Source organism: Pristiophorus japonicus, chromosome 16, assembly GCF_044704955.1.
Source record: "Pristiophorus japonicus isolate sPriJap1 chromosome 16, sPriJap1.hap1, whole genome shotgun sequence".
In the NCBI taxonomy this organism is placed as follows: domain Eukaryota; kingdom Metazoa; phylum Chordata; class Chondrichthyes; family Pristiophoridae; genus Pristiophorus; species Pristiophorus japonicus.
In genome coordinates, this window is record NC_091992.1 from 133921881 (window position 1) to 133947364 (window position 25484).

Here is a 25484-nt window from a genome sequence, read left to right on the forward strand (position 1 = left end):
GCATCATCCACAAAAGAACAGCTGGACATCAACAGCTAGAAAATTACAGAAATTAACAAAGTTCCACATGTTTTTCTCAAACACTACTGAGAGATTGGATTTTCCTAAATAGAACAGGAACTATTTTGAATACCTATATATTGTCTTGCAATTAGCGCACACTTGCTGTCCACACATATTACTTCTCGTGACACTTCGAATATCAGCATTTATAATGGGAAAACCCTAATTAAACAGTTTCCTGTCATGCTTTGTTAACAAATCAATTAAATCACTTAAAAAATGTTTTTTGAAAATAGTATTGCTCCCCCCCCCTTCAATAACCAGAATTTCTAATGGCCAAAATAAGATTATAAACAGGTTTTTGTTTTAAATCAAGAAATTACACATTTCACCATATTCTCTATTGTTTTTATTATGTTTCAACTGCATGGACTCCGTCTATCTCAAGGTGGCCTTGGACTGCATAGTCAGTTGGAGCGAGCGCTTAACCACCGCTGTGGATTTTGAGCATGTGCACTCTGCGGAATTTCCTAGTTTGCAATCAGTATAATGACAGAAGTTGAACGGTGTGTCCCAACCCTCTTTGTTTCATTGCTTTTCGTAAAAGACTTGAAAGAAACTGGAGATTGAATTTTTAAAAGGTTTATTTCAGGCACGTAACCGAACAGATGCTGTGTTCTATTATAACCTGTTTGTACAGACAACACCTGTGATTAACAGCGACCATCATCGTCTTTTCTTTGTTGATGGTCAGATAAACGAAAAAAAGAGAGTTGTTTGGTCACTTGCCTGTATTTTTCCAAATATAAACTTCGAATCTACATAAATTTCAGAATTTTATACGGTACTTTAATCATAGAAATCTATGTTGATTAAAGATTGTATAGGTTGGCAAACTCTCCAGTACTGAACCAAAGGGTAAACATTCTGCTTCTGCAATCCTAGCACACCTCAGGAGTCCATATTGGGAAATTACCTACAGGGGTTTTACACAGTATTTACAGCACAGAAACGGGCCATTCGGCCCAGTGGATCCACACCGGTCTTTGCACTTCACACCAGCCTCCTCCCACCCCTCTTCAACTCACCCCATCACCATATCCTTCTATTCCTTTCTCCCCCATGTGTTTATCCAGCTTCCCCTTAAGTGCATCGATACTATTTCCCTCAACCCCTCCCTGTGGCAGCGAGTTCCACATTCTCACCGCTCCCTGGGTATAGAAGTTTCTCCTGAATTCCCTGTTGGATTTATTAGTGACTATCATATACTTCTGGCCTCCTAGTTCTGGACTCCCCACCAGTGGAAACATCATCTCTACATCTATCCTATCAAGCCCCTTCATAATTTTAAAGACCTCCATTGACTGCTTCTAAAATTAATCTAGAGTTTATTTGAAAATCTATTTCAAAACATTTATATATTTTTGTAAATTTTGTGTGGACTATTAATAACAGTTTTCAGGGTGGGTCAATGAGCTTGGAAGGCTCGCTGAATCTGACAGCTTGAGTAATTGAAGTTAATGCACACCAATGAAATGCTCTAATCTGCTGAAGATCCCTTGGATTAGCAGCTAAATCTCCAGTCAACCATTCAGTTTACTCCTCTCACTGTTGTGATCAGTAATTGAACCAAAGCTAGTTGATATCAGCCTGTTAAACTGCATTTTAAATAAACTTTTGGAGCAGGTTCAAGCTGTTAGGGATAGAGAATAGATACTCGAGAGTCCCGAGCCCAGCATAATCGAGGGCTCAATTACATAGAATGTACACCACAAAAACGGGCCATTCGGTCCAACTGGTCGATGCCGTGTTCGTGCTCCACACAGGGGTGGCTTCACCCCATCAGCATAGCCTTCTATTCCTTGCTCCCTCATCCACTTATCTAGCCTCCCCTTAAATGCACCTATGTATGCTATTTGCCACATTGAGTTCATATGTTAGCAAGATCCACATTTTAATCACTCTCTGAGTAAAGAAGTTTCTCCTGAATTCCCTATTGCATTTATTAGAGATTATCTTGTATTTATGTCCCCTAGTTCTGGTCTCCGCCCACAACTGCAGAGAATCGAATACGGTCAGGGTGATCGCCTGGACTAGTTTCGATCGCCTGGATGGGTCAGAGAGGAATTTTCCCAGATTTTTTTCTCTCCCCAAATTGGCCTGGGTTTTTATCTGGTTTTTGCCTCTCCCAGGAGATCACATGGCTCCGGTTGGGGTGGAGTGAAGAATGTTTCAGTGTAAGGGATCGCAGTTGTGTGGGGCGGACTGGTTGGGCTGGGTGCTCTTTGCCTTTCCGCCATTGATCATAGGTTTATATGTAACCTTCAGGGCTGCTGACCGAGGGCCGTGCGGGGCACTATGTCGGCCGGCGCAGACACGATGGGCCGAAATGGCCTCCTTCTGCGCTGTAAATTTCTATGTTTTCTATGTTCTATGTAAGTGGAAACATCCTCTCTACGTCTACCCAATCAAATCCTTTCATAATCTTAAAGACCTCTATTGCCTTTTGATATCAGCCTGTTAAACTGCATTTTAAATAAACTTTTGCAGCAGGTCCAAGCTGTTAGGGATAGAGAATAGATATCCGAGAGTCCCAAGCCCAGCTCAATTACATAGAATGTACATTGGTTGGGGAGTCAGTGATGAAGAGCTATCAATTTAAAAATGAGGAGAAAGGAGAGGAGAAAGGAGAGGAGAAATTTCTTCACAAGAGGGTTCAGAGCATGGAATGCTTTGCCACAAGGTGTAGCTTAGGCAGAGACCATTGCACCTTTTAAGGGAAGAGTACATAAACAATTGAAGCAAGGGCAATTCCAAGACTATGCAATGATCGTGGAGATTTTTAGCACTCAACCATTACTAAAAGAAAACATTATCTGGTCATTTGTCTCATTTGCTGTTTGTCGGAGCTTAACAGTATACCAGTGACTGCACTTCAAAAGTACTTCATGGTTTTAAAGCGCTTTCCGACATTCTGAGGTTGTGAGATTGTAAAACCCAGCCATTATTTTCCATCCATCACTTTTACTAATGAGAAAATTGATCCTAGAGACAAATTGCTGATGAGGAAAGCCATGGGCCAGGGGGGGTAAGCACTAAAGGGACTGTGGGAAAGTGGCGTCTGATCGTCTGAAATTGGCCAAGGACAGTTTGGGTCTCACTCTCGGGATCACCTCTCCCCAGCAAGACTGCTAGACCTTTCTCCCCTTCAATACTGCCAGATCCCAGAAAACCCACACCACCAAAATGGTGCTAAAGCTTCTCCCCACTACTGCTAGATCCAAGGACTCCCTTTTCAGACTTCCCCTCAGCCAATCCCAGAACTCCCTCTAAGTGCTCACAAAACCTGAGGCCAAACCATGTTCCTGACTTCCCTCTCCTCTCCCAGATCCCAGGACCCCTCACACAATAGACACTAGGATCTACCCCAGCGTTCCCGGACCTTGGAACGCCTGGAAAGTACTGTTAGACCCTCAGACCCCCTGCTAATACAGATTGGACCTCTCTGATCTAGAAACATCGCGGTTTGGCATTAGTTGGGCCTGAGGGAGAGGAGAGTTTATACGCGGTTGTGGGTCACGACCCATAAGCGTTCTGCAGATGTGCTGCGCAGAAAGCCATTGCGCAGCATTTACTCGCCGTTAACAAAAAAAAGAGCACCAAACCAGCGTGTTAACCACCGCTGGGAGTGGCTGTCAGTTGCAAGGATTGCGTAGGAACAGCGGTAATTACCGGAGTGCATTGTTCCTTGGTAATTACAAAGAATCTTGTTTTTGGTTCATTGTTGATTTCTGTCTGATTATTCCTCTAGCAAGTGCCTTGGGATATTTTCTCCACATGAAATCTGCCATGCAAGATGTTAATCATTCTCCAAACATAGAAAATAGGTGCAGGAGTAGGCCATTTGGCACTTCGAGCCTGCACCACCATTCAATATGATCATAGCTGATCATTCACCTCAGTACCCCTTTCCTGCTTTCTCGCCATACCCCTTGATCCCTTTAGCCGTAAGGGCCACATCTAACTCCCTCTTGAATATATCTAACGAACTGGCCTCAACAACTTTCTGTGGTAGAGAATTCCACAGGTTCACAATTCTCTGAGTGAAGAAGTTTCTGCTCATCTCTGTCCTAAATGGCTTACCCCTTATCCTTAGACTCTGGTTCTGGACTTCCCCAACATCGGGAACATTCTTCCTGCATCTAACCTGTCCAATCCTGTCAGAATTTTAGATGTTTCTATGAGATCCCCTCTCATTCTTCTAAATTCCAGTGAATATAAGCCTAGTCGACCCAGTCCTTCTTCATATGTCAGTCCTGCCATCCCGGAATCAGTCTGGTGAACCTTCGTTGCACTCCCTCAATAGCAAGAATGTCCTTCCTCAGATTAGGAGACCAAAACTGAACACAATATTCTAGGTGAGGCCTCACCAAGGCCCTGTACAACTGCAGTAAGACCTCAATTCCTCTCACTATGAAGGCCAACATACCATTTGCCTTCTTCACCGCCTGCTGTACCTGCATGCCAACTTTCAATGACTGATGTACCATGACACCCAGGTCATATTGCACCTCCCCTTTTACTAATCTGTCACCATTTAGATAATATTCTGCCTTCCTGTTTTTGCCACCAAAGTGGATAACTTCACATTTATCTACATTATACTGCATCTGCCATGCATTTGCCCACTCACCTAACCTGTCCAAGTCACCCTGCAGTCTCTTAGCATCCTCATCACAGCTCACACTGCCACCCAGCTTAGTGTCATCTGCAAACTTGGGAGATATTACATTCAATTCCTTCGTCTAAATCATTAATGTATATTGTAAATAGCTGGGGTCCCAGCACTGAGCCCTGCGGTACCCCACTAGTCACTGCCTGCCATTCTGAAAAGGACCCGTTTATTCCTACTCTTCGATTCCTGTCTGTCAACCAGTTCTCTATCCACGTCAATACATTACCCCCAATACCATGTTCTTTAATTTTGCACACTAATCTCTTGTGTGGGACCTTGTTAAAAGCCTTTTGAAAGTTCAAATACACCACATCCACTGGTTCTCCCTTGTCCACTCTACTAGTTACATCCTCAAAAAATTCTAGAAGATTTGTCAAGCATGATTTCCCTTTCATAAATCCATGCTGACATGGACCAATCCTGTCACTGCTTACCAAATGCACTGCTATTACATCCTTAATAATTGATTCCAACATTTTCCCCACCACTGATGTCAGGCTAACCAGTCTATAATTCCCTGTTTTCTCTCTCCCTCCTTTTTTAAAAAGTGGGGTTACATTGGCTACCCTCCAGTCCATAGGAACTGATCCAGAGTCTATAGAATGTTGGAAAATGACCACCAATGTATCCACTATTTCTAGGACCACTTCCTTAAGTATTCTGGGATGCAGGCCGTCATAATTCACTCCCTATGTGTTAACTTTGGCTGAAATATTTGTTTTGGGCTGTACAGCACCACACCCAGGAGACGGCTCAAGTATCACTCAACATTGTTATACAGGTTGGAGCGATGCGGCGATTGGTTGGAGTGGCAGTCAGTGAGTGCATGAGTGAGTGCTGGGGGAGCTGCCCAAAGGCTGCCAGCACGTACAAACACACACTCACAGGAGCCCGGGTGCTGTTGACAGGTACCGGTAAGACTAGGCTAGACCGTGGTGTCCGGTTGGGTCCCGAGGTGCCGGACCATCGAGGTCCAACCTGTACTACTGTTGCCCTCAGATCCCAAGGCCACTCTCAATTTTGGTAAGTCAGTAACACTGATCATTTTGGTACAACATCCTGTTTTAATAAAATAGTTGACTCACCCTGAGCAATGCCACAGGAGATCTGCTGCTTTTATAAAAACGAAACCAACTTAAACAGCAAGGATTTTGCAAGTTTGTTCAAGGAAGATATATTTTAAGCATAAAGTCACTCTGCAAACATTAATGTATGATTATAAAAATTACACGGCATTCAATAAGTGTCCAACCTGTAATTGATCCTAGATATACATTATTCTGTAAGCAAACTATTGCAACCCCTCGAATGTATTCTACGTTGTAACTTTGAGCACCAAGGCTGTTCGCAGCTCTTGAAAGTTTGTCAAAAAAATGTTTTCTACATATAAAATATCCACTTATTATAATGTAAGATAATTAGAGATATGCGCTGAATTAAACAATGCCTTTCAATTCTATGTTCAATTAACTGAGAAACAACTTTTAATTTGGTGCTATGTGTGGTTATATTCTGCCAACAGTTAACTGCAAAAGTTTATAAAAACTCCTTTGGTGCAAGGTAAGAAAACACATTAGAGTCAGATTTAGCATTGTACAACATCTGCTGTTAGTTAGACTTACCTCTGCACATTTAGGTTTTTAAACTTTTTGCGTGGCAAGTTGATCAAAGTGCGAGCTGATAACATCGCAGCTGGGACCCGAGTGAACCGTAACCAATTAGATTGAAGGATTAAGAAATAAACAGCTCAAGGACTGAGAAGGAAGTGTAAGTTAGAGTGGGTGAATTCAATGTCAAATCAGGTACAAGAGAGGAAAAGATAGGATTCAGAGAGAGAAAAGTTACAAAAATGTTCTTTTACATTTTAAAAATAATTAATACCAGCAGGGTGGCAATAATTAAATTTTCAATGCCAAAGGCATTGTTTGGTAGTAATTAATACTTATCACATTGTTAAATAGGTACATACACTTGAAATGACGAGACTTAACTTGCTGTGGCAAGCTTCGTTCTCATCCATCAGGCACTTTTAATGCATTTTAATGGTGAGCCAGACAGCAAGATGCAGTTTTCGCGAAGCTAATGGCAGAGGGGCACGTCTTGGCCAACAATTGTTGGATAATCGCGTTTAGCCGCGCATCTGCTCTTCGCTTAAGATGCGGTACCATTGGCGCTTAAATAACGACGAGCGCCATTAGCCTCACTGTTACTTTGACAGCAAAATCTGGCCCACTATTCTAGAGTGGTAGCACACTGGTTCACACCAAATAAACCCCCCCGACACGAGAACACTTGATCTCAGTGGTATTATCAGAGAAATGTGCCACTGTAACGCTAGGCATTCCCACAGGAAGGGATGGAAAGGGAACAAAGTATGAAGTCATTCTGAGACTACTCACACACCTAGCAGCTGATTCTGGAGGTGCATTGGAGAACATGGTCACCAGGCAGCCCCCACTGTGCAAGAGACTGGAGAATGGAAATATATCTACAGTAGGGGAGAACATAATGAAACACTTTATTTTGCACAGCCATATATAAAAGTTACAGAAATCTAGTAATTTCAGCCAAAGAAAAAATATATTTTTCTTACTACAGCCTCAAAATCTCCAGCAATGTTGCAATCGGTTCATTAGACAATAGAAAACCTTGATTTTCGTGCCAACAAAATAGTGCAACTGCAATAATCTAAGAATATGGTTTATTAAAATCACCGAGAGAACACTGCTTACTAAAATCACCGAGAATATACTGTTTACTAAAATCACCGAGAGAATACGGTTTATAATAGGAGCTAGTTTTGGCTTACCATGTAACAGAAGTACAAATTCAGTCAGAAAAGTTCATTGTCCTTAGCAGCCCCTGGGCAAAGAACAGACAACCCCAATAGCCTGCTCACAATGTTTCCTCCCTTCAGACAAAATATTCTGTGGAAAGTCTCTTTCCTGGTGTTGAAACAGCTACAGACCTCTCACCCAATGGAAAACATGATGATGTGATGATGAAACGAAACTGAAACTGATCAGACATCAGAAGTACAAAGGAGTAGGAAACGGGAGTAATGCAAAGATACCAAAAGAAACAATACTGAAACCACTCTTCTCTTTCCAAAACAATTCATATTCTAATTTATATTAGTCTTGCAATAGAGGCAGATCCCCTTACTATGAAACTGTTAGGTAAGTAGCTTATTCAAGTTATAAACTGTCACAATTGGGATAGAAATGTAAATAAGGCTGATACAAATTAATTTACATATATAATTTAATATTCATATCTGGTTAAATAGCTACTATAGGGCGATTCATGTATTATGGAGAATGTAAAACTCTTCCACAAGTACAAGCAGCTAGGTGAGCTTTTCCTCCAAATGAAAGTGAGTTTAGTAATGTCCACCCTGTACATTTCCTGTTAAAACAAATTTTCCCCAAACACAGGAGCATTGCTGCTAGCCAGATTGATAGCAATATCAACACAATCTTGAATTCAGTGCTATCTCTCATCTATATGCTGCCCCATGGCGACATCATCTGAAAACACGGAATCAATTTCCACATGTACACTGATGACACCCAGCTCTACCGCACCACCATTTCTCTCGATCCCTCCATGGTCTCTAAATTGTCAGACTGCTTGTACGACATCCAGTGCTGGATGAGCAGAATTTTTCTCCAATTAAATATTGGCACCAGCGAAGTCAGTCTTTGGTCCTCACCACAAACTGCGTTCCCTAGCCACTGACTCCATCACACTCCCAAGCATCTGTCTGAGGCTGAACCAGACTGTTCACAACCGAGGTGTCATATTTGACCCCAAAACTGTCTATTTCCACCTTCGTAACATCGCCTGTCTCCACCTTGCCTCTGCTCATTGCCTGCTAAAATCCTCATCCGTGCTTTTGTTACATAGAAAATAGGTGCAGGAGTAGGCCATTCGGCACTTCGAGCCTGCACCGCCATTCAATGAGTTCATGGCTGAACATGCAACTTCAGTACCCCATTCCTGCTTTCTCGCCATACCCCTTGATCCCCCGAGTAGTAAGGACTACATCTAACTCCTTTTTGAATATATTTAGTGAATTGGCCTCAACAACTTTCTGTGGTAGAGAATTCCACAGGTTCACCACTCTCTGGGTGAAGAAGTTTCTCCTCATCTTGGTCCTAAATGGCTTACCCCTTATCCTTAGACTGTGACCCCTGGTTCTGGACTTCCCCAACATTGGGAACATTCTTCCTGCATCTAAGCTGTCTAAACCCGTCAGAATTTTAAACGTTTCTATGAGATCTCCTCTCATTCTTCTGAACTCCAGTGAAGACAAGCCCAGTTGATCCAGTCTTTCTTGATATGTCAGTCCCGCCATCCCGGGAATCAGTCTGGTGAACCTTCGCTGCACTCCCTCAATAGCAAGAATGTCCTTCCTCAAGTTAGGAGACCAAAACTGTACACAACTCTACCTCTAGACTTGACTACTCCAATGCAATCCTGGCTGGCCGCCCACATTCTACCCTACGTAAACTTGAGGTCATTCAAATCTCGGCTGCCCGTGTCCTAACTCGCACCAAGTCCCGCTCACCCATCACTCTTGTGCTCGCTGACCTACATTGGCTCCTGGTTAAGCAATGTCTTGATTTCAAAATTCTCATCCTTATTTTCAAATCCATCCATGGCCTCAATCCTCCCTTTCTCTGTAATCTCCTTCAGCCTCACAGCCCCCCCCCTCCCCCCCCCACAGAGGTGTCTGCGCTCCTGTTATTCTGCCTTCCTGAGCATCCCTGATTATAATTGCTCAACCATTGGTGACTGTGCCTTCAGCTATCTAGGCCCCAAGCTCTGGAACTCCCTCCCTAAAACTCTCCGCCTCTTTTTCCTCCTTAAAACCTACCTCTTTGACTAAGCTTTTGGTCATCGGCCGTAATTTCTTCTTCTGTGGCTCAGTGTCAAATGCATTTGTTTTGTCTTCTAACACTCCTGTGAAGTGCCTTGTGACGTTTTACTACATTAAAGGTGTTATATAAATACAAGTTATGATGATGTGGATATTTTATTACAGAAATGTATTTCTTAAATTCCTCCCAACATTAAAACACAGAATTCATTTGAAACCAAGACTATGGATCTTGCTTTTTGGTGTCTGAACAATGAATTAACAGCTTTCGCATTTCATTTTCAATTTCCCTTTCAATTCGGAGTAAAACTGAAAGTTTATCATACATTCGTGGAAATCACTTGACTCTGCTCCCAAGATAGAACATAGTCTGCTGATAAGGCTGCTGCTTTACACAGAATTAAATGGCTGGCAATTACAGTTAGTCACCAAAGCATCTGGGTAGAGCTGGACTTAAGTTACTCATTATTTTAGCTACAGAGATGTGCCAACTCTCACCTTTTTTTGATCTCTCAGAATCCTATAGAAAATATTCCAGATCTCACTGATTTTAAGATCCCTAAATATATGCTCTATAAGTTAGTTAAAATGTGCAGCCATATAACTTTGCATATTATACATTATAAAAAGTCTAAAAACATAATCCTTCATACTTGCACTGCTTGGTAACAATTTAAATTGCATTTCGACACTAGATGTCCTATCTGACCCTGAGCTGAGTTTCCGGCCCCATAACCTCTGCATCATCAAGACTGCCTACTTCCACCTTCATAACTTGTCTTGTCTGCCCCTGCCTCAGCTCAACGGCTGCTGGAATCCTCAACCATGCTTTTCTTATGTTCAGACTTGACTATACCAATGCTCTCCTGTCCAGTCTTCCATCTTCCACCCTCTGTAAATTTGAGCTCATCCAAAACTGCTGCCCGTATCTTGACTCGCACCAAGTCCCATTCACCCATCTTGCCTGTGCTCACTGACCTACGTTGGTACCGGTCTAGCAACGCTTCAATTTTAAAATTCACATCCTTATGTACAAATCCCTCCATGGCCTTGCTCTTCCCTTTCTCTGTAACCTCCTCCAGCCCTACAACCTCTCAGAACTCTATGTTCCTCCAATTCTGGCCTTTTGTGCATCCCCAATTTTAATTGCCCCATCAATGGCGGCCGTGCCTTCAGCTGTCTAGGTCCCAAGCTCTGGAATTTCCTCCCTGAACTGCTCCGCCTCTCTATCTATATCAATGATTTGGATGAGGGGACCAAATATATCCAATTTTGCTGATGATACAAAGCTAAGTGAGAATGTAAGTTGTGAGGAGGATGCAGTGGCTTCAAGGTGATATAGACAGGCAAAGTGAATGGGCAAGAACATGGCAAATGGAATATAATGTGGAGAAATGTGAATTATTCATTTTGGTAGGAAAAATAGGAAAGCAGAGTATTTTTTAAAATGGTGAGAGATTGGGAAATCTTGGTGTTCAGAGGGACCTGGGTGTCCTTGTACACAAATCACTGAAAGTTAACATGCAGGCAATTAAGAAAGGAAATGGTATGTTGGCCTTTATTACAAGAGGATTTGAGTATGAGTAAAGACATCTTAATGCAATTATATAGGGCCCTGGTGAGACCACACCTGGAGTATTGAGAACAGTTTTGGTATCCCTACCGAAAGAAGGATATACATGCCATTGAAAGAGTGCAACGAAGGTTCATCAGACCGATTCCTGGGATAGGGGAATTGCCCTATGAGGAGAGATTGAGCAAACTTGGCCTATATTCTCTAGAGCTTAAAAGAATGAGAGGTGATCTCTTTGAAACATGCAAAATTCTTTCAGGACTTGACAGGGTAGATGCAGGGAGGATGTTTCCTCTGGCTGGAGAGTCTAGAACCAGGGGTTGGTCATTTAGGACTGAGATGAGAAGTTGTTTCTTCAGAGGATGGTGAATCGCTGGAATTCTCTACTACAGAGGGCTGTGGAGGTTCAGTCATTGAGATCATTGATATTCAAGACACAGATCAATACTTTTTTGAATATTAAGGGAATCAAGGGATATGGGGTCAGTGCAGGAAAGTGGAGTTCAGGTAGAAGATCAGCCCTGATCTTATTGAATGGCGGATCAGGCTCGAGGGCCTACTCCTGCTCCTAATTCTTATGTTCTTAAGTGCTCTTCAAACCTACTTCTCACCTATTCTAATATCTCATGTGGCTCAATGTCAAATTTTGTCTGATAACGCTCCTGTGAAGCGCCTTGGGATGTCTTACTATGTTAAAGGCGTTATATAAATGCAAGTTATTTTTTTTTAGAAAAAGATAGCGTATAAATAAACTTTCACTCTGGTGTCTTCTGGTGCATCCTGCTCATGCACCTCAAATCCAACACCAACGCATGGTCGGTGCGTTAGGGCAACCCAAGGAGCAGTCTCATTCCATGTGGAAAAGCCAGGAATATTCTCCGAAGAGCAGAGGATGGATATCATGAGGGGTTTTAATAGAGTAAATAAGGAGAAACTGTTTCTAGTGGCAGAAGGATCGGTACCCAGAGGACATAGAATTAAGGTAATTGGCAAAAGAACAAAAGGTGATACGAGGAGAAATGTGTTTATGCAGCGAGCTATTATCTGAAATCTGCCCGACAGGGGTGGAAGTAGAATCAACAGTAACTTTCTAAAGGGAATTGGATAAATACTTGAAGGGACACATTTGCAGGGCTATGAGGAAAGGGCAGGAGTGGGACTAACTGGATAGCTCCTTTAAACAGTTGGCACAGGCACGATGGGCCGAATGGCCCCATTCTGTGCTGCATCTCTATGATTCCGTGATAAAAGCAGCAGCTGGCCATCATTTGGTAACGCGCCAGAACAGCACTACTGGGACCAGCAATACTGGTGTGGTTGGGATGCAGGGAGAAATAATACACAAATCTTCACCCAACTGTACTGTACATACTGAGTTATGTTAAAGAGAGCACAATTTCATTCTGCGCTGAATAAAACTGTTTGGCGATACAGGCGCTTGCTCCCATTTTCAGCCATGCGTCGCATTCAGGGGGGGAAAAAAAAAAAAGAGGGAAAGAACAAAGAGAATAGACGTTTTATCTTTCATTTCTTCTTTTCCCTCAAGCCATTACTATAAAGTTATCTAAATTTAAAGGGGACAAATCATTCCTTCAACATGTTAAAAACATACCTGCTGCCAACTCAGTCTCGAAAACACGCCTATGATCTCCTGAATGTTGAACGAATACCCGATCCTTCATAAGATGAAGCAGGTGTGGAACAGATACCAAGCCACAGTTGTCCAAATTCATGGTCCGTTGATAAATTCTCTTGTACAGTTTCTTAAGCTGCTGCACTGGAATGCCACCGGGCTTATCTTTAAGCAGGTCTGAAATTTCATCCTGAAGCACTGATAAATTATCACCTAGCACAAGATATACATTGGTAAAACTCTGTTACAAGCACAGTGAGCAACAGGGCTATAAAGCCGCGCTTAAGCTGGGCTAACTGAAGTTGCTTGTCTCACTTATATAGTCAACAATCATTCCAAACGTGCATAAAAGATATCTTAAAAGCACAAAGAATTACTCCACACAAGAATTTTTACAGAAGTACGGCAACCACAGACGTCAGACATCACACACACGTTAGAGCAACAAAACCAATCCCATTCAATCATGCCAATCACGTAACCTTGATATTACCACACCCAAGAGAAACACATCGGAAGCAAGCCAGCCCAAGTGAACAACAACTTGTATTTATATAACGCCTTTAACGTAGTGAAACGTCCCAAGGCGCTTCACAGGAGTATTATGAGATAAAAATTTGACACGGAGTAGAAATTAGCGCAGGTGACCAAAAGCTTGATCAAAGAGGTAGGTTTTAAGGAGTGTCTCAAAGGAGGAAAGAGAGGTAGAAAGGCGGAGAGGTTTAGGAAGGGAGTTCCAGAGCTTGGGGCCATGGCAACAGAAGGCACGACCACCAATGGTTGAGTGATTATAATCAGGGATGCTCAGGAAGGCTGAATTAGAGGAGCGCAGACATCTCGGGGGGGGGGGGGGGGGCTGGAGGAGATTAGGGATGGGGAGGGGCGAGGCCATGGAGGGATTTGAGAATTTTGAAATCGACGCGTTGCTTAACCGGAAGCCAATGTATGTCAGCGAGCACAGGAGTGATGGGTTAGCGAGACTTTGTGCGAGTTAGGACAAGGGCAGCCAAGTTTTGGATCACCTCTAGTTTACGTAGGGTACAATGTAGGAGGCCAGCCAGGAGTGTGTTGGAATAGTCAAGTCTAGTGGTAACAAAGGCATGGATGAGGGCTTCAGCAGCAGATGAGCTGAGGCAAGGGCGGAGACATGCGATGTTACGGAGGTGGAAATAGGTGGTCTTAGTTATGCTGCGGATATGTGGCTGAAAGCTCATTTCAGGGTCAAATATGACACCAAGGTTGTGAACAGACTGGCTCAGCCTCAGACACAAGTTGGGGAGAGGGATGGAATCAGTGGCTATGGAACAGAAATTGAGGCGGGTCTGAAAACAATGGCTTCAGTCTTCCCAATATTCAATTGGAGAAAATTTCTGCTCATCCAGAACTTGATGTCGGACAAGCAGTCTGACAATTTAAGAGACCGTGGAGGGATCAAGAGAAGTGGTGGTGAGGTAGAGCTGGGTGTCATCAGCGTACATGTGGAAACTGACAGTGTTTTCGGATGATGTTGCCAAGGGGCAACATGTAGATGATAATTAGGAGGGGGCCAAGGATAGATCCTTGGGGGACACCAGAGGTAATGATGTGGGAGTGGGAAGGGAAGCCATTGCAAGAGATTTTCGGACTACGATTAGTTAGATAAAAATGGAACCAGGCGAGTGCAGCCCCACCCAGCTGGACGATGGTGGAGAGGCACTGGAAGAGGATGGAGTGGTCAACCGTCTCAAAGGCTACAGACAGGTCAAGAAGAAGGACGAGGAGGGATAATTAGCATTTGTCAGTCACAAAGGATGCCATTTGTGGCTTTGATGAGAGCCGTTACTGTGGCAAGCATGGAAACTGGATTGGAGGGATTCAAACATGGAGTTGAGGGAAAGATGGGCGCGGATTTGGGAAGCAACAACACGTTCAAGGACTTCGGAGAGGAAAGGGACGTTGGAGATGGGGTGGTAGTTTGCAAGTATGGAGGGGTCAAGGGTTGGTTTTTTGAGGAGAGGGGTGATGACGGCAGATTTGAGGGAGAGGGGGACAGTACATAGAAACATAGAAAATAGGTGCAGGAGCAGGCCATTCGGCCCCTCGAGCCTGCACCGCCATTCAACAAGATCATGGCTGATCATTCCCTCAGTACCCCTTTCCTGCTTTCTCTCCATATCCCTTGATCCGCTTAGTCGTAAGGGCCATATCTAACTCCCTCTTGAATATATCCAATGAACTGGCATCAACAACTCTCTGCGGCAGGGAATTCCACAGGTTAACAACTCTGTGAGTGAAGAAGTTTCTCCTCATCTCAGTCCTAAATGGCCTACCCCGTATCCTAAGACTATGTCCCTTGGTTCTGGACTTCCCCAACATCGGGAACATTCTTCCCGCATCTAACCTGTCCAGTCCCGTCAGAATCTTATATGTTTCTATGAGATCCCCTCTCATCCTTCTAAACTCCAGTGAATAAAGACCCAGTTGATCCAGTCTCTCCTCATATGACAGTCCAGCCATCCCTGGAATCAGTCTGGTGAACCTTCGCTGCACTCCCTCAATAGCAAGAACGTCCTTCCTCAGATTAGGAGACCAAAACTGAACACAATATTCCAGGTGAGGCCTCACTAAGGCCCTGTACAACTGCAGTAAGACCTCCCTGCTCCTATACTCAAATCCCCTCGCTATGAAGGCCAACATACCATTTGCCTTCTTCACCGCCTGCTGTACTTGCATGCCAACTTTCAATGACTGATGTACCATGACACCCAGGTCTCGTTGCACCTCCCCTTTTCCTAATCTGTCGCCATTCAGATAATATTCTGCCTTCGTGTTTTTGCTCCCAAAATGGATAACCTCACATTTATCCACATTATACTGCATCTGCCATGCATTTGCCCACTCACCTAACCTGTTCAAGTCACCCTGCAGCCTCTTAACGTCCTCCTCACAGCTCACACCGCCACCCAGTTTAGTGTCATCCGCAAACTTGGAGATATTACACTCAATTCTTTCATCTAAATCGTTGATGTATATTGTAAAGAGCTGGGGTCCCAGCACTGAGCCCTGCGGCACTCCACTAGTCACTGCCTGCCATTCTGAAAAGGACCCGTTTATCCCGACTCTCTGCTTCCTGTCTGCCAACCAGTTCTCTATCCACGTCAGTACATTACCCCCCAATACCATGCGCTTTGATTTTGCACACCAATCTCTTGTGCGGGACCTTGTCAAAAGCCTTTTGAAAGTCCAAATACACAACATCCACTGGTTCTCCCTTGTCCACTCTGCTAGTTACATCCTCAAAAAATTCCAGAAGATTTGTCAAGCATGATTTCCCTTTCATAAATCCATGCTGACTTGGTCCGATCCGGTCACTGCTTTCCAAATGTGCTACTATTTCATCTTTAATAATTGATTCCAACATTTTCCCCACTACTGATGTCAGGCTAACCGGTCGATAATTACCCGTTTTCTCTCTCCCTCCTTTTTTAAAAAGTGGTGTTAGACTGTTGGGAAATTATCACCAATGCATCCACTATTTCTAGGGCCACTTCCTTAAGTACTCTGGGATGCAGACTATCAGGCCCCGGGGATTTAATCGGCATTCAATCCCATCAATTTACCTAACAATCTCTCGCCTAATAAAGGATATCCTTTAGTTCCCTCCTTCTCACTAGACCCACTGTCCCTAGTACATTCGGAAGGTTATTTGTGTCTTCCTTCGTGAAGACAGAACCAAAGTATTTGTTCAATTGGTCTGCCATTTCTTTGTTCCCCATTATAAATTCACCTGAATCTAACTGCAAGAGACCTATGTTTGTCTTCACTAATCTTTTTCTCTTCACATATTTATAGAAGCTTTTGCAGTCAGTTTTTATGTTCCCTGCAAGCTTCCTCTCGTACTCTATTTTTAATTAAACCCTTAGTCCTCTTCTGTTGAATTCTAAATTTCTCCCAGTCCTCACGTTTGTTGCTTTTTCTAGCCAATTTATATGCCTCTTCCTTGGCTTTAACACTATCCTTAATTTCCCTCATTAGCCATGGTTGAGCCACCTTCCCCGTTTTATTTTTACTCCAGACAGGGATGTACAATTGCTGATGTTCATCCATGTGATCTTTAAATGTTTGCCATTGCTTATCCACCGTCAACCCTTTAAGTATCCTTTGCCAGTCTATTCTAGCCAATTCACGCCCCATACTGTCAAAGTTACCTTTCCTTAAGTTCAGGACCCTAGTTTCTGAATTAACTGTGTCACTCTCCATCTTAATAAAGAATTCTACCATATTATGGTCACTCTTCCCCAAGGGGCCTCGCACAACAAGATTGCTAATTAGTCCTTTCTCATTACACATCACCCAGTCTAGGATGGCCAGCTCTCTAGTTGGTTCCTCGACATATTGGTCTAGAAAATCATCCCTAATACACTCCAGGAAATCCTCCTCCACCGCATTGCTACCAGTTTGGTTAGCCCAATCATTATGTAGGTTAAAGTTGCCCATGATAACTGCTGTACCTTTATTGCACACATCCCTTATTTCTCATTTGATGCTGTCCCCAACCTCACTACTACTGTTTGGTGGTCTGTACACAACTCCCACTAACGTTTTCTGCCCTTTGGAATTCCGCAGCTCCACCCATATTGATTCCACATCATCCAAGCTAATGTCCTTCCTTACTATTGCGTTAATTTCCTCTTTAACCAACAATGCCACCTCGCCTCCTTTTCCTCTCTGCCTATCCTTCCTAAATGTTGAATACCCCTGGATGATGAGTTCCCAGCCTTGGTTGCCCTGGAGCCATGTCTCCGTGATGCCAATTACATCATAGCTGCTGTCTGCGCAGTTAATTCGTCCACCTTATTCCGAATACTCCTCGCATTGAGGCACAGAGCCTTCAGGCTTGCCTTTTTAACACACTTTGCCCCTTTAGAATTTTTCTGTAATGTGGCCCTTTTTGTTTTTTGCCTTGGGTTTCTCTGCCCTCCACTTTTACTATTCTCCTTTCTATCTTTTGCTTCTGCTTCCATTTTATTTCCCTCTGTCTCCCTGCATTGGCTCCCTGCCATGTTAGTTTAACTCCTCTCCAACAGCACTGAGGAGATAATCGTTAACAATGTCAGCTAACATGGGAGTCAGAAAAGGAAGTTGGGTTGTCAGCAGTTCGGTGGGAACAGGGTCAAGGGAGCAGGAAGCGGGACTCATGGACAGGATGAGCTCAAAAAGGTCATGAGGGGAGATTGGAGAGAAACTGGAGAGAGATGCGAGGTCAGGGCTAGGTCAAGGGGCTTCCTTCGAGGAAGTTTTGCCCGGTGGGCTAGGGGTAGGAAGGGAAGAGGCGGCCGAATGGCTGGTTTCAATCTTAGAGACAAAGAAGTCCATGAGCTCCTCACACTTATTGTCGGAGGTGAGTGTGGAGACTGGAGAGAGGGGTTTAAACACTACAGCAAGGGCCGAATTGGACTCAAATACGTTCCACTCTACCGTTACCTAGTTTCTCCACAAGACATCCAAAAACACTAACCATTTCAACCGTGACTGGAAGGTTTTCACCTTCCAAATAAACAATGTTTGCCACTATCTCAACCAATCTAACAATATAGCAATATATATCTGCTGGTCTGAGTGTAACTGTATGGAGGTCACTGCCATGTTGGATTTTTGGATATTTGTACAACAAATAGAACTGGGTGGCTAATGACAGTTCAAACATTCATCTTTAACCCTCTCCCTCCCATTCAATGCACCAGAGATGGAGCTAAGCTTCACACTGCACCATCTCCATTCCCTATACAATACTGTCCTCCATCTCCTCAATTTCTGGACCATACAGTGATGTACCCACTTTGCCCAAGCAGGGAAATATGGTAAAAAGACAAAATTAAAAGCTCTATGTGAATGCATGCAGCATTTGTCGATGAGTTGACGGCACAAATAGATATAAATGGGTATGATCTGATAGCCATTACACAGAGACCTGGTTGCAAGGTGACCAAGGCTGGGAACTAAATATTTTGGGGTATTTGACAATTCAGAAGAACAGACAGAAAGGAAAAGGAGGTGGGGTAGCTCTGGTAATAAAGGATGAGATCAATGCAGTAGTGAGAAATGATATTGGCTCAGAAGATCAAGATGTGGAATCAAAAGGGGAAAGAGGTCACTGGTGGGCGTAGTCTATGGGCCCCCCAACAGTAGCTACACTGTTGGACAGAGTATAAATCAAGAAATAATGGAGGCTTGTAAGAAAGGTACGGCAATAATCATGGGCGATTTTAACCATATTGATTGGACAAATCAAATTGGCCAAGGTAACATTGAGGAAGAGTTCACAGTGTATCAGAGATAGTTTCCTTGAACAGAATGTTATGGAACCAGCCAGGGAGCAGGCTATCTTGGATCTGATACGGTGTAATGAAACAGGATTAATAAATGATCTCATAGTAAAGGATCCTCTAGAAAAGAGTGATCATAGCATAGTTGAATTTCAAATTCAGTTGGAGGGTGAGAAAGGTGGTTCTCAAACCAGTGTCCTAAGCTTAACTAAAGACGATTACAAAGGTGTGAAGGCAGAGTTGGCTAAAGTGGACTGAGAAAATAGATTAAAGTGTAAGACGGTTGATGAGCAGTGGCAGACATTTAAGGAGATATTTCATAACTCAACAAAAATATATTCCAGTGAGAAGGAAAGACTCAAGAGAAGGGAGAACCATCCATGGCTAACTAAGGAAGTAAGGGTTGGTATCAAATTGAAAACAAAGGCATACAATGTGGCCAAGATTAGTCGGAGGCCAGAGGATTGGGAATTTTTTTTTTTAAATCAGCAAAGGATGACTAGAAAAATAATAAAAATGGATTATTAGAGCAAACTAGCAAGAAACATAAAAACAGATAGTAAGAACGTCTACAGATATATAAAAAGGGAAGAGGGTAGTTAAAGTAAATGTTGGTCCCTTAAGAGGATGAGACTGGGGGATTAATAATGGGGAACAGGGAAATGGCAGAGACGTCGAAGGGACAGAATGCATAAACATAAAGGTGAAAAAGTGGGGTCAAAGCTAAAAAAAAACACATTTAAAAGCTCTTTATCTGAATATACGTAGCATTCGTAACAAAATAGATGAGTTGATGGCACAAATAGATACAAATGGGTATGATCTGACAGCCATTGCAAAGACGTGGTTGCAAGGTGACCAGGACTGGGAACTAAATATTCAGGGGTATTTGACAATTCAGAAGGAGACAGACAGAAAGGAAAAAGGAGGTGGGGTAGCACTGTTAATAAAGGATGAGATCAGTGCATTAGTGAGAAACAATATTGGCTCAGAAGATCAAGATGTTGAATCAGTTTGGGTGGAGATAAGGAATAATAAGGGGAAAAAGTCACTGGTGGGCGTAGTCTATAGGTCCCCTAACAGTAGCTACACTGATGGACGGAGTATAAATCAAGAAATAATGGAGGCTTGTAATAAAGGAACGGCAATAATCATGGCCGATTTTAACCATCATATTGATTGGACAAAGCAAAATGGCCAGGGTGGTCTTGAGGAAGAGTTCATAGAGTGTATCTGGGATAGTTTCCTTGAACAATACGTTGCGGAGTCAACCAGGGAGCAGGCTATCTTAGATCTGGTACTGCGTAATGAGACAGGATTAATAAATGATCTCCGAGTAAAGGATCCTCTAGGAGAAAACATAACAGGGTTGAATTTCAAATTCAGTTGAAGGGTGAGAAAGTTGGTTCTCAAACCAGTGTCCTAAGCTTAAATAAAGGAGACTACAAAGGTATGAGGGCAGAGTTGGCTAAAGTGGACTGGGAAAATAGATTAAAGTATGGGACAGTTGATGAGCAGTGGCAGACATTGAAGGAGATATTTCATAGCTCGCAACAAAAATATATCCCAATGAACAGGAAAAACTGTAAGAGAAGGGATAACCATCCGTGGCTAATTAAGGAAATAAGGGATGGTATCAAATTGAAAATAAGGGCATACAATGTGGCCAAGTCTAGTGGAAGGCCAGAGGATTGGGAAACTTTTAAAAGCCAGCAAACAATGACTAAAAAAAATAATAGAGGGAAGATAATTATGAAAGTAAATTAGCACAAAATATAAAAACAGATAGTAAGAGCTTCTACAGGTATATAAAAAGGAAAAGTGTGACTAAAGTAAACGTTGGTCCCCTGGAGGATGAGACTGGGGAATTAATAATGGAGGACAAGGAAATGGTAGAGATGTTGAACAAATATTTTGTATCGGTCTTCACGGTCGAAGACACTAAAAACATCCTAATAGTGGATAATCAAGGGGCTATAGGGAGGGAGGGAGCTTAAAACAATCAGTATCACTAAAGAAAAAGTACTCGGTAAAATAACGGGACTAAAGGTGGACAAGTTCCCTGGACCTGATGGCCTACACCCTAGGGTCTTAAAAATGGCTGCAGGGAAAGTGGATGCATTTGGTTGCAATCTACCAAAATTCCCTGGAGTCTGGAGAGGTCCCAGCGGATTGGAAAACCGCAAATGTAATGCCCCTTATTTAAAAAAGGGAGACAGAAAGCAGGAAACTATAGACCAGTTAGCCTAACATCTGTCATTGGGAAAATGCTGGAGTCCATTATTAAGGAAGCAGTAGCAAGACATTTGGAAAATCATAATGCAGTCAAGCAGAGTCAGCATAGTTTTATGAAAGGGAAATATATTTGACAAATTTGCTGGAGTTCTTTGAGGATGTAACGAGCAGGGTGGATAAGGGGGAACCAGTGGTTGTGGTGTATTTGGATTTCCAGAAGGCATTCAAATAAGGTACCACATAAAAGGCACAAGAGCTCACAGGGTTAGGGGTAATATATTAGCATGGATACAGGATCGGCTAACTACCAGAAAACAGAGTCAAGATAAATGGGTCATTTTCCGGTTGGCAAACGGTAACTAGTGGGGTGCCACAGGGATCAGTGCTGGGTCCTTGACTATTTACAATCTATATTAATGACTTGGATGAAGGGACCGAGTGTAATGTAGCCAAGTTTTCTGATGATACAAAGATGAGTGGGAAAGCAAGTTGTGAGGACACAAAGAATCTGCAAGGGATATAGACAGGCTAAATGAGTGGGCAAACATTTGGCAGGGGAGTATAATCTGGGAGAATATGAGGTTATCCACTTTGGTAGGAAAAATAAAAAAGCAAATTATTATTTAAATGGGGAGAGATTACAAGCTGCAGTACAACAGGACCTGGGGGTCCTTCTGCATGAAACACAAAAAGTTAGTATGCAGGTACAGCAAGTAATCAGGAAGGCAAATGGAATGTTGGCCTTTATTGCAAGGGGGATGAAATATAAAAGCAGGGAAGCCCTGCTACAACATTAGTGAGACCACACCTAGAGTACTGCGTACAGTTTTGGTCTCCGTATTTAAGGAAGGATATATTTGCATTGGAGGCAGTTCAGAGAAGGTTCACTCGGTTGATCCCAGAGATGAAGAGGTTGACTTATGAAGAAAGGTTGAGCCTACTCATGGGAGTTTAGAAGAATGAGGGGTGATCTTATTGAGAGAGATAAGATAATGAGGGGGCTCGACAAGGTAGATGGAGAGAGGATCTTTCCACTCGTGGAGGAATCTAGAACTAGGGGGCATATTTTCAGAATAAGGGGTCGCCTATTTAGAATTTCTTCTCAGAGAGTCGTAAATCTATGGAATTCTCTGCCCCAGAGAACTGTGGAGGCTGAATCATTGAATATATTTAAGGTGGAGATACATATTTTTGAACGATAAATGGAGTGATAGGTTATGGGGAGCGGGCAGGGAAGTTGAGCTGAGCCCAAGATCAGATCAGCCATGATCTTATTGCAGGCTCGAGGGGCTCCTATTTCTTATGTTCTTCTGGAGACAGGCATAACAACACTCATCATCATCCAGGTCAGAGCAGCTGGCTTAATCTGCATCCCTGCCACTGGGCTCAACATCCACCCCGCTCCATCACCAGCGGGTTGTGGTTGTATTATGTACCATCTACAGGATACAGTGCAGCAACTCATCAAGCTTACTTCAGCAGCACCTCCCTCCCCCACTAAAGAGCAAGATCAGTAATGTTGTGGGAACAGCATCACCTCCAGATTCCCCTCCAAGTCACTATCCTGCCCTATCTTCATCGTCACTGGGTGAATCCTGGAATTCCCTACCCAACATCCTTATGGGAGTACTATCGGCACATGGACTCCAAGAGGAGGCCCATATTACCTTCAGGGCAACGAGGGCTGGGCGATAATTATGGCCACGACAGCATTGCTCACTTCGAGAACAATTTTTTAAAAACATTTCCTGTCTCGAGCCAGATATTGCCATTCGATAGACCTGGACATGACTTTCCTGTACACATTTCTGTACAAAAATTCCAACACTGTGATTCAAAATTTATTTTGAATCCAGAGTCTATTTGAAGTGTTGTGTCTAATTTTCAAATAGTTTTCAATTTGACTGAAGATGTCAAAGTGTTGCAGTAATGATCGGCCCTTCAAATCTATACATCTATTTAATATACTAATAATCTTACATCTGTGCACAATACTTCTTAACTTTTTCCATTATAAATTCCTGTGTCCACATTATAAACAAAATATCTAAACTTCTTACACCCTCCTTCATACATTACAACAGTGACTACACTCCATTGGCTGTAAACGCTTTGAAACATCCGGTGGTCGTGAAAGGCGCTATATAAATCCAAGTCTTTCTTTCTATATAGAGGATTACAGCACAATCCGCTTACAAAGGACATTTCTATTATGAATGAGGATGTAGGAATTTATAATTGGAAAATATAAAATAAGGACAAAATGTAGAACTCCAAAAAAGGAACTTAAAACTTAACCATGTCTGCATGCCCTGCTCGAATGATGTCCTGGCCCCTAAGCCGGCTTCACTTGAAGACTACACTTAGTTTCCAATGCTCATGTGTAACACCATGGGAGATTAACAAGTGCACTGTGTGTTTTTGCAAAATATTTACTGATGCTATGTTGCCATCTAGTGGCATCTCCTGCATAAATCTTTACATTTTTAATTGAAGCGATAAAGTAAACTGACAAACACGGACGTCTTGAATCCTATAGCTTTGCCAATTTTGCCAACTTCATCTTGAAAGTGCCAATGCTTGCTGGGGTACAATTCCACGAGGGTCACTCGCCATTATGTACAACGCCCTCCCAAAGTAGGCACTACTCACACCCAAGCTTTGGCAGGCCATTTCCCAGCCAAGCCATATCCTGCTCTCATTTGCCATGCACACTTACAATCATTGAAAGCAAACATGCAGGTGCAGCAAGCAGTTAGGAAGGCAAAGGGTATGTTGGCCTTCATTGCAAGAGGATGCGAGTAAGGAGCAAGGATGTGTTACTACAGTTATACAGGGCCTGGGTGAGACTTCACCTGGAGTATTGTGCGCAGTTTTGGTCTCCTTACCTGCAAAGGATATACTTGCCATAGAGGGAGTGCAGCGAAGGTTCACCAGACTGATTCCTGGGATGGCAGGACTGTGGTATGAGGAGAGATTGGGTCGACTAGGCCTGTATTCACTCGAGTTTAGAAGGATGAGAAGGGATCTCATTGAATTGTATAAAATTCTGACGGGGTTGGATAGACTGGATGCGGGGGGAGGATGTTTCCCCAGGCTGGGAAATCTAGAACAAGGGGTCACAGTCTCAGGATACGGAGTAGGAAATTTAGGACCGAGATGAGGAGAAATGTTTTCACTCAGAGGGTGGTGAACCTGTGGAATTCTCTACCACAGAAGGCTGTGGAGGCCAAGTCACTGAATGTACTCGAGAGGGAGATAGATAGATTTCTAGACATAAAAGGCATCAAGGGTTATGGGGGAAAAGCGGGAATATGGTGTTGAGATAGAGGATCGGCCATGATCATATTGAATGGCGGCGTAGACTCGAAGGGCCAAATGGCCTACTACTGCTCCTATTTTTTATGTTTCTATCTATGTTTCTATGATAATGATCAGGAGTGAGAGGATTTTTCAGTGGCCATTCGGAGCAGCACTACTGGTGCTACCAGCTGAGATCAACCAACTCTCACTACCTGCGCACAGTTCTGGTCTCCATATTGCAAAAAAAGGACAGGCACTGTAGAAGGTGCAAAAAAGATTTACAATGATGATACCAGGTATCAGATACAATGATGATATCAGGAAAGACTGAACAGGCAGGGGCTCTTTTCTCCAGAAAAGAGAAGGCTGAGGGATGACCTGATAGAGGACTTAAAAATTATGAAGGGGTTTGATAGGGTAGACGTAGAGAAAGTGTTTCCATTTGTGGGGAGACCAAAACTAGGGGTCATAAATACAAGACAGTCGCTAATAAATCCAATGGGGAATTCAGGAGAAACCTCTTTACCCAGAGAGGGGCGAGAATGTGGAACTCGCTGCCACAGGGAGGGGTTGAGGCGAATAGTATCGATGCATTTAAGGAGAAGCTGGATAAACACATGAGGGAGAAAGGAATAGAAGGATATGGTGATGGGGTGAGGTGAAGAGGGATGGGAGGAGGCTCGTATGGAGCATAGACCCCGGCACGGACCTGTTGGTCCCAAAGGCCGGTTTCTGTGCCATAAATACTATGTAAAGCTACGTAACTCAGTTCAGACTGGGGATTAAATCTAGAATGTTCCTGGTGTGTACGG

At 43.1% G+C, this 25484-nt stretch overlaps 1 protein-coding gene across 8 annotated transcripts in view; it reads right to left on the minus strand.

Moving 5' to 3' along the window:
• The window catches only part of LOC139226857 (uncharacterized), a 129254-nt gene that overhangs the window by 91235 nt on the left and 12535 nt on the right, over positions 1 to 25484 (minus strand). For 6 of the 8 annotated variants that reach the window (XM_070857946.1, XM_070857945.1, XM_070857947.1 and 3 more), the window contains one exon: positions 12809 to 13042. In XM_070857946.1, coding sequence (XP_070714047.1) covers positions 12809 to 13042 — 234 coding nt within the window. Of the gene's footprint in view, positions 1 to 7547; positions 7682 to 12808; positions 13043 to 24257; positions 24313 to 25484 lie in introns of those variants that run through there. The other 2 variants (XM_070857950.1, XM_070857951.1) reach the window with 2 other exon arrangements.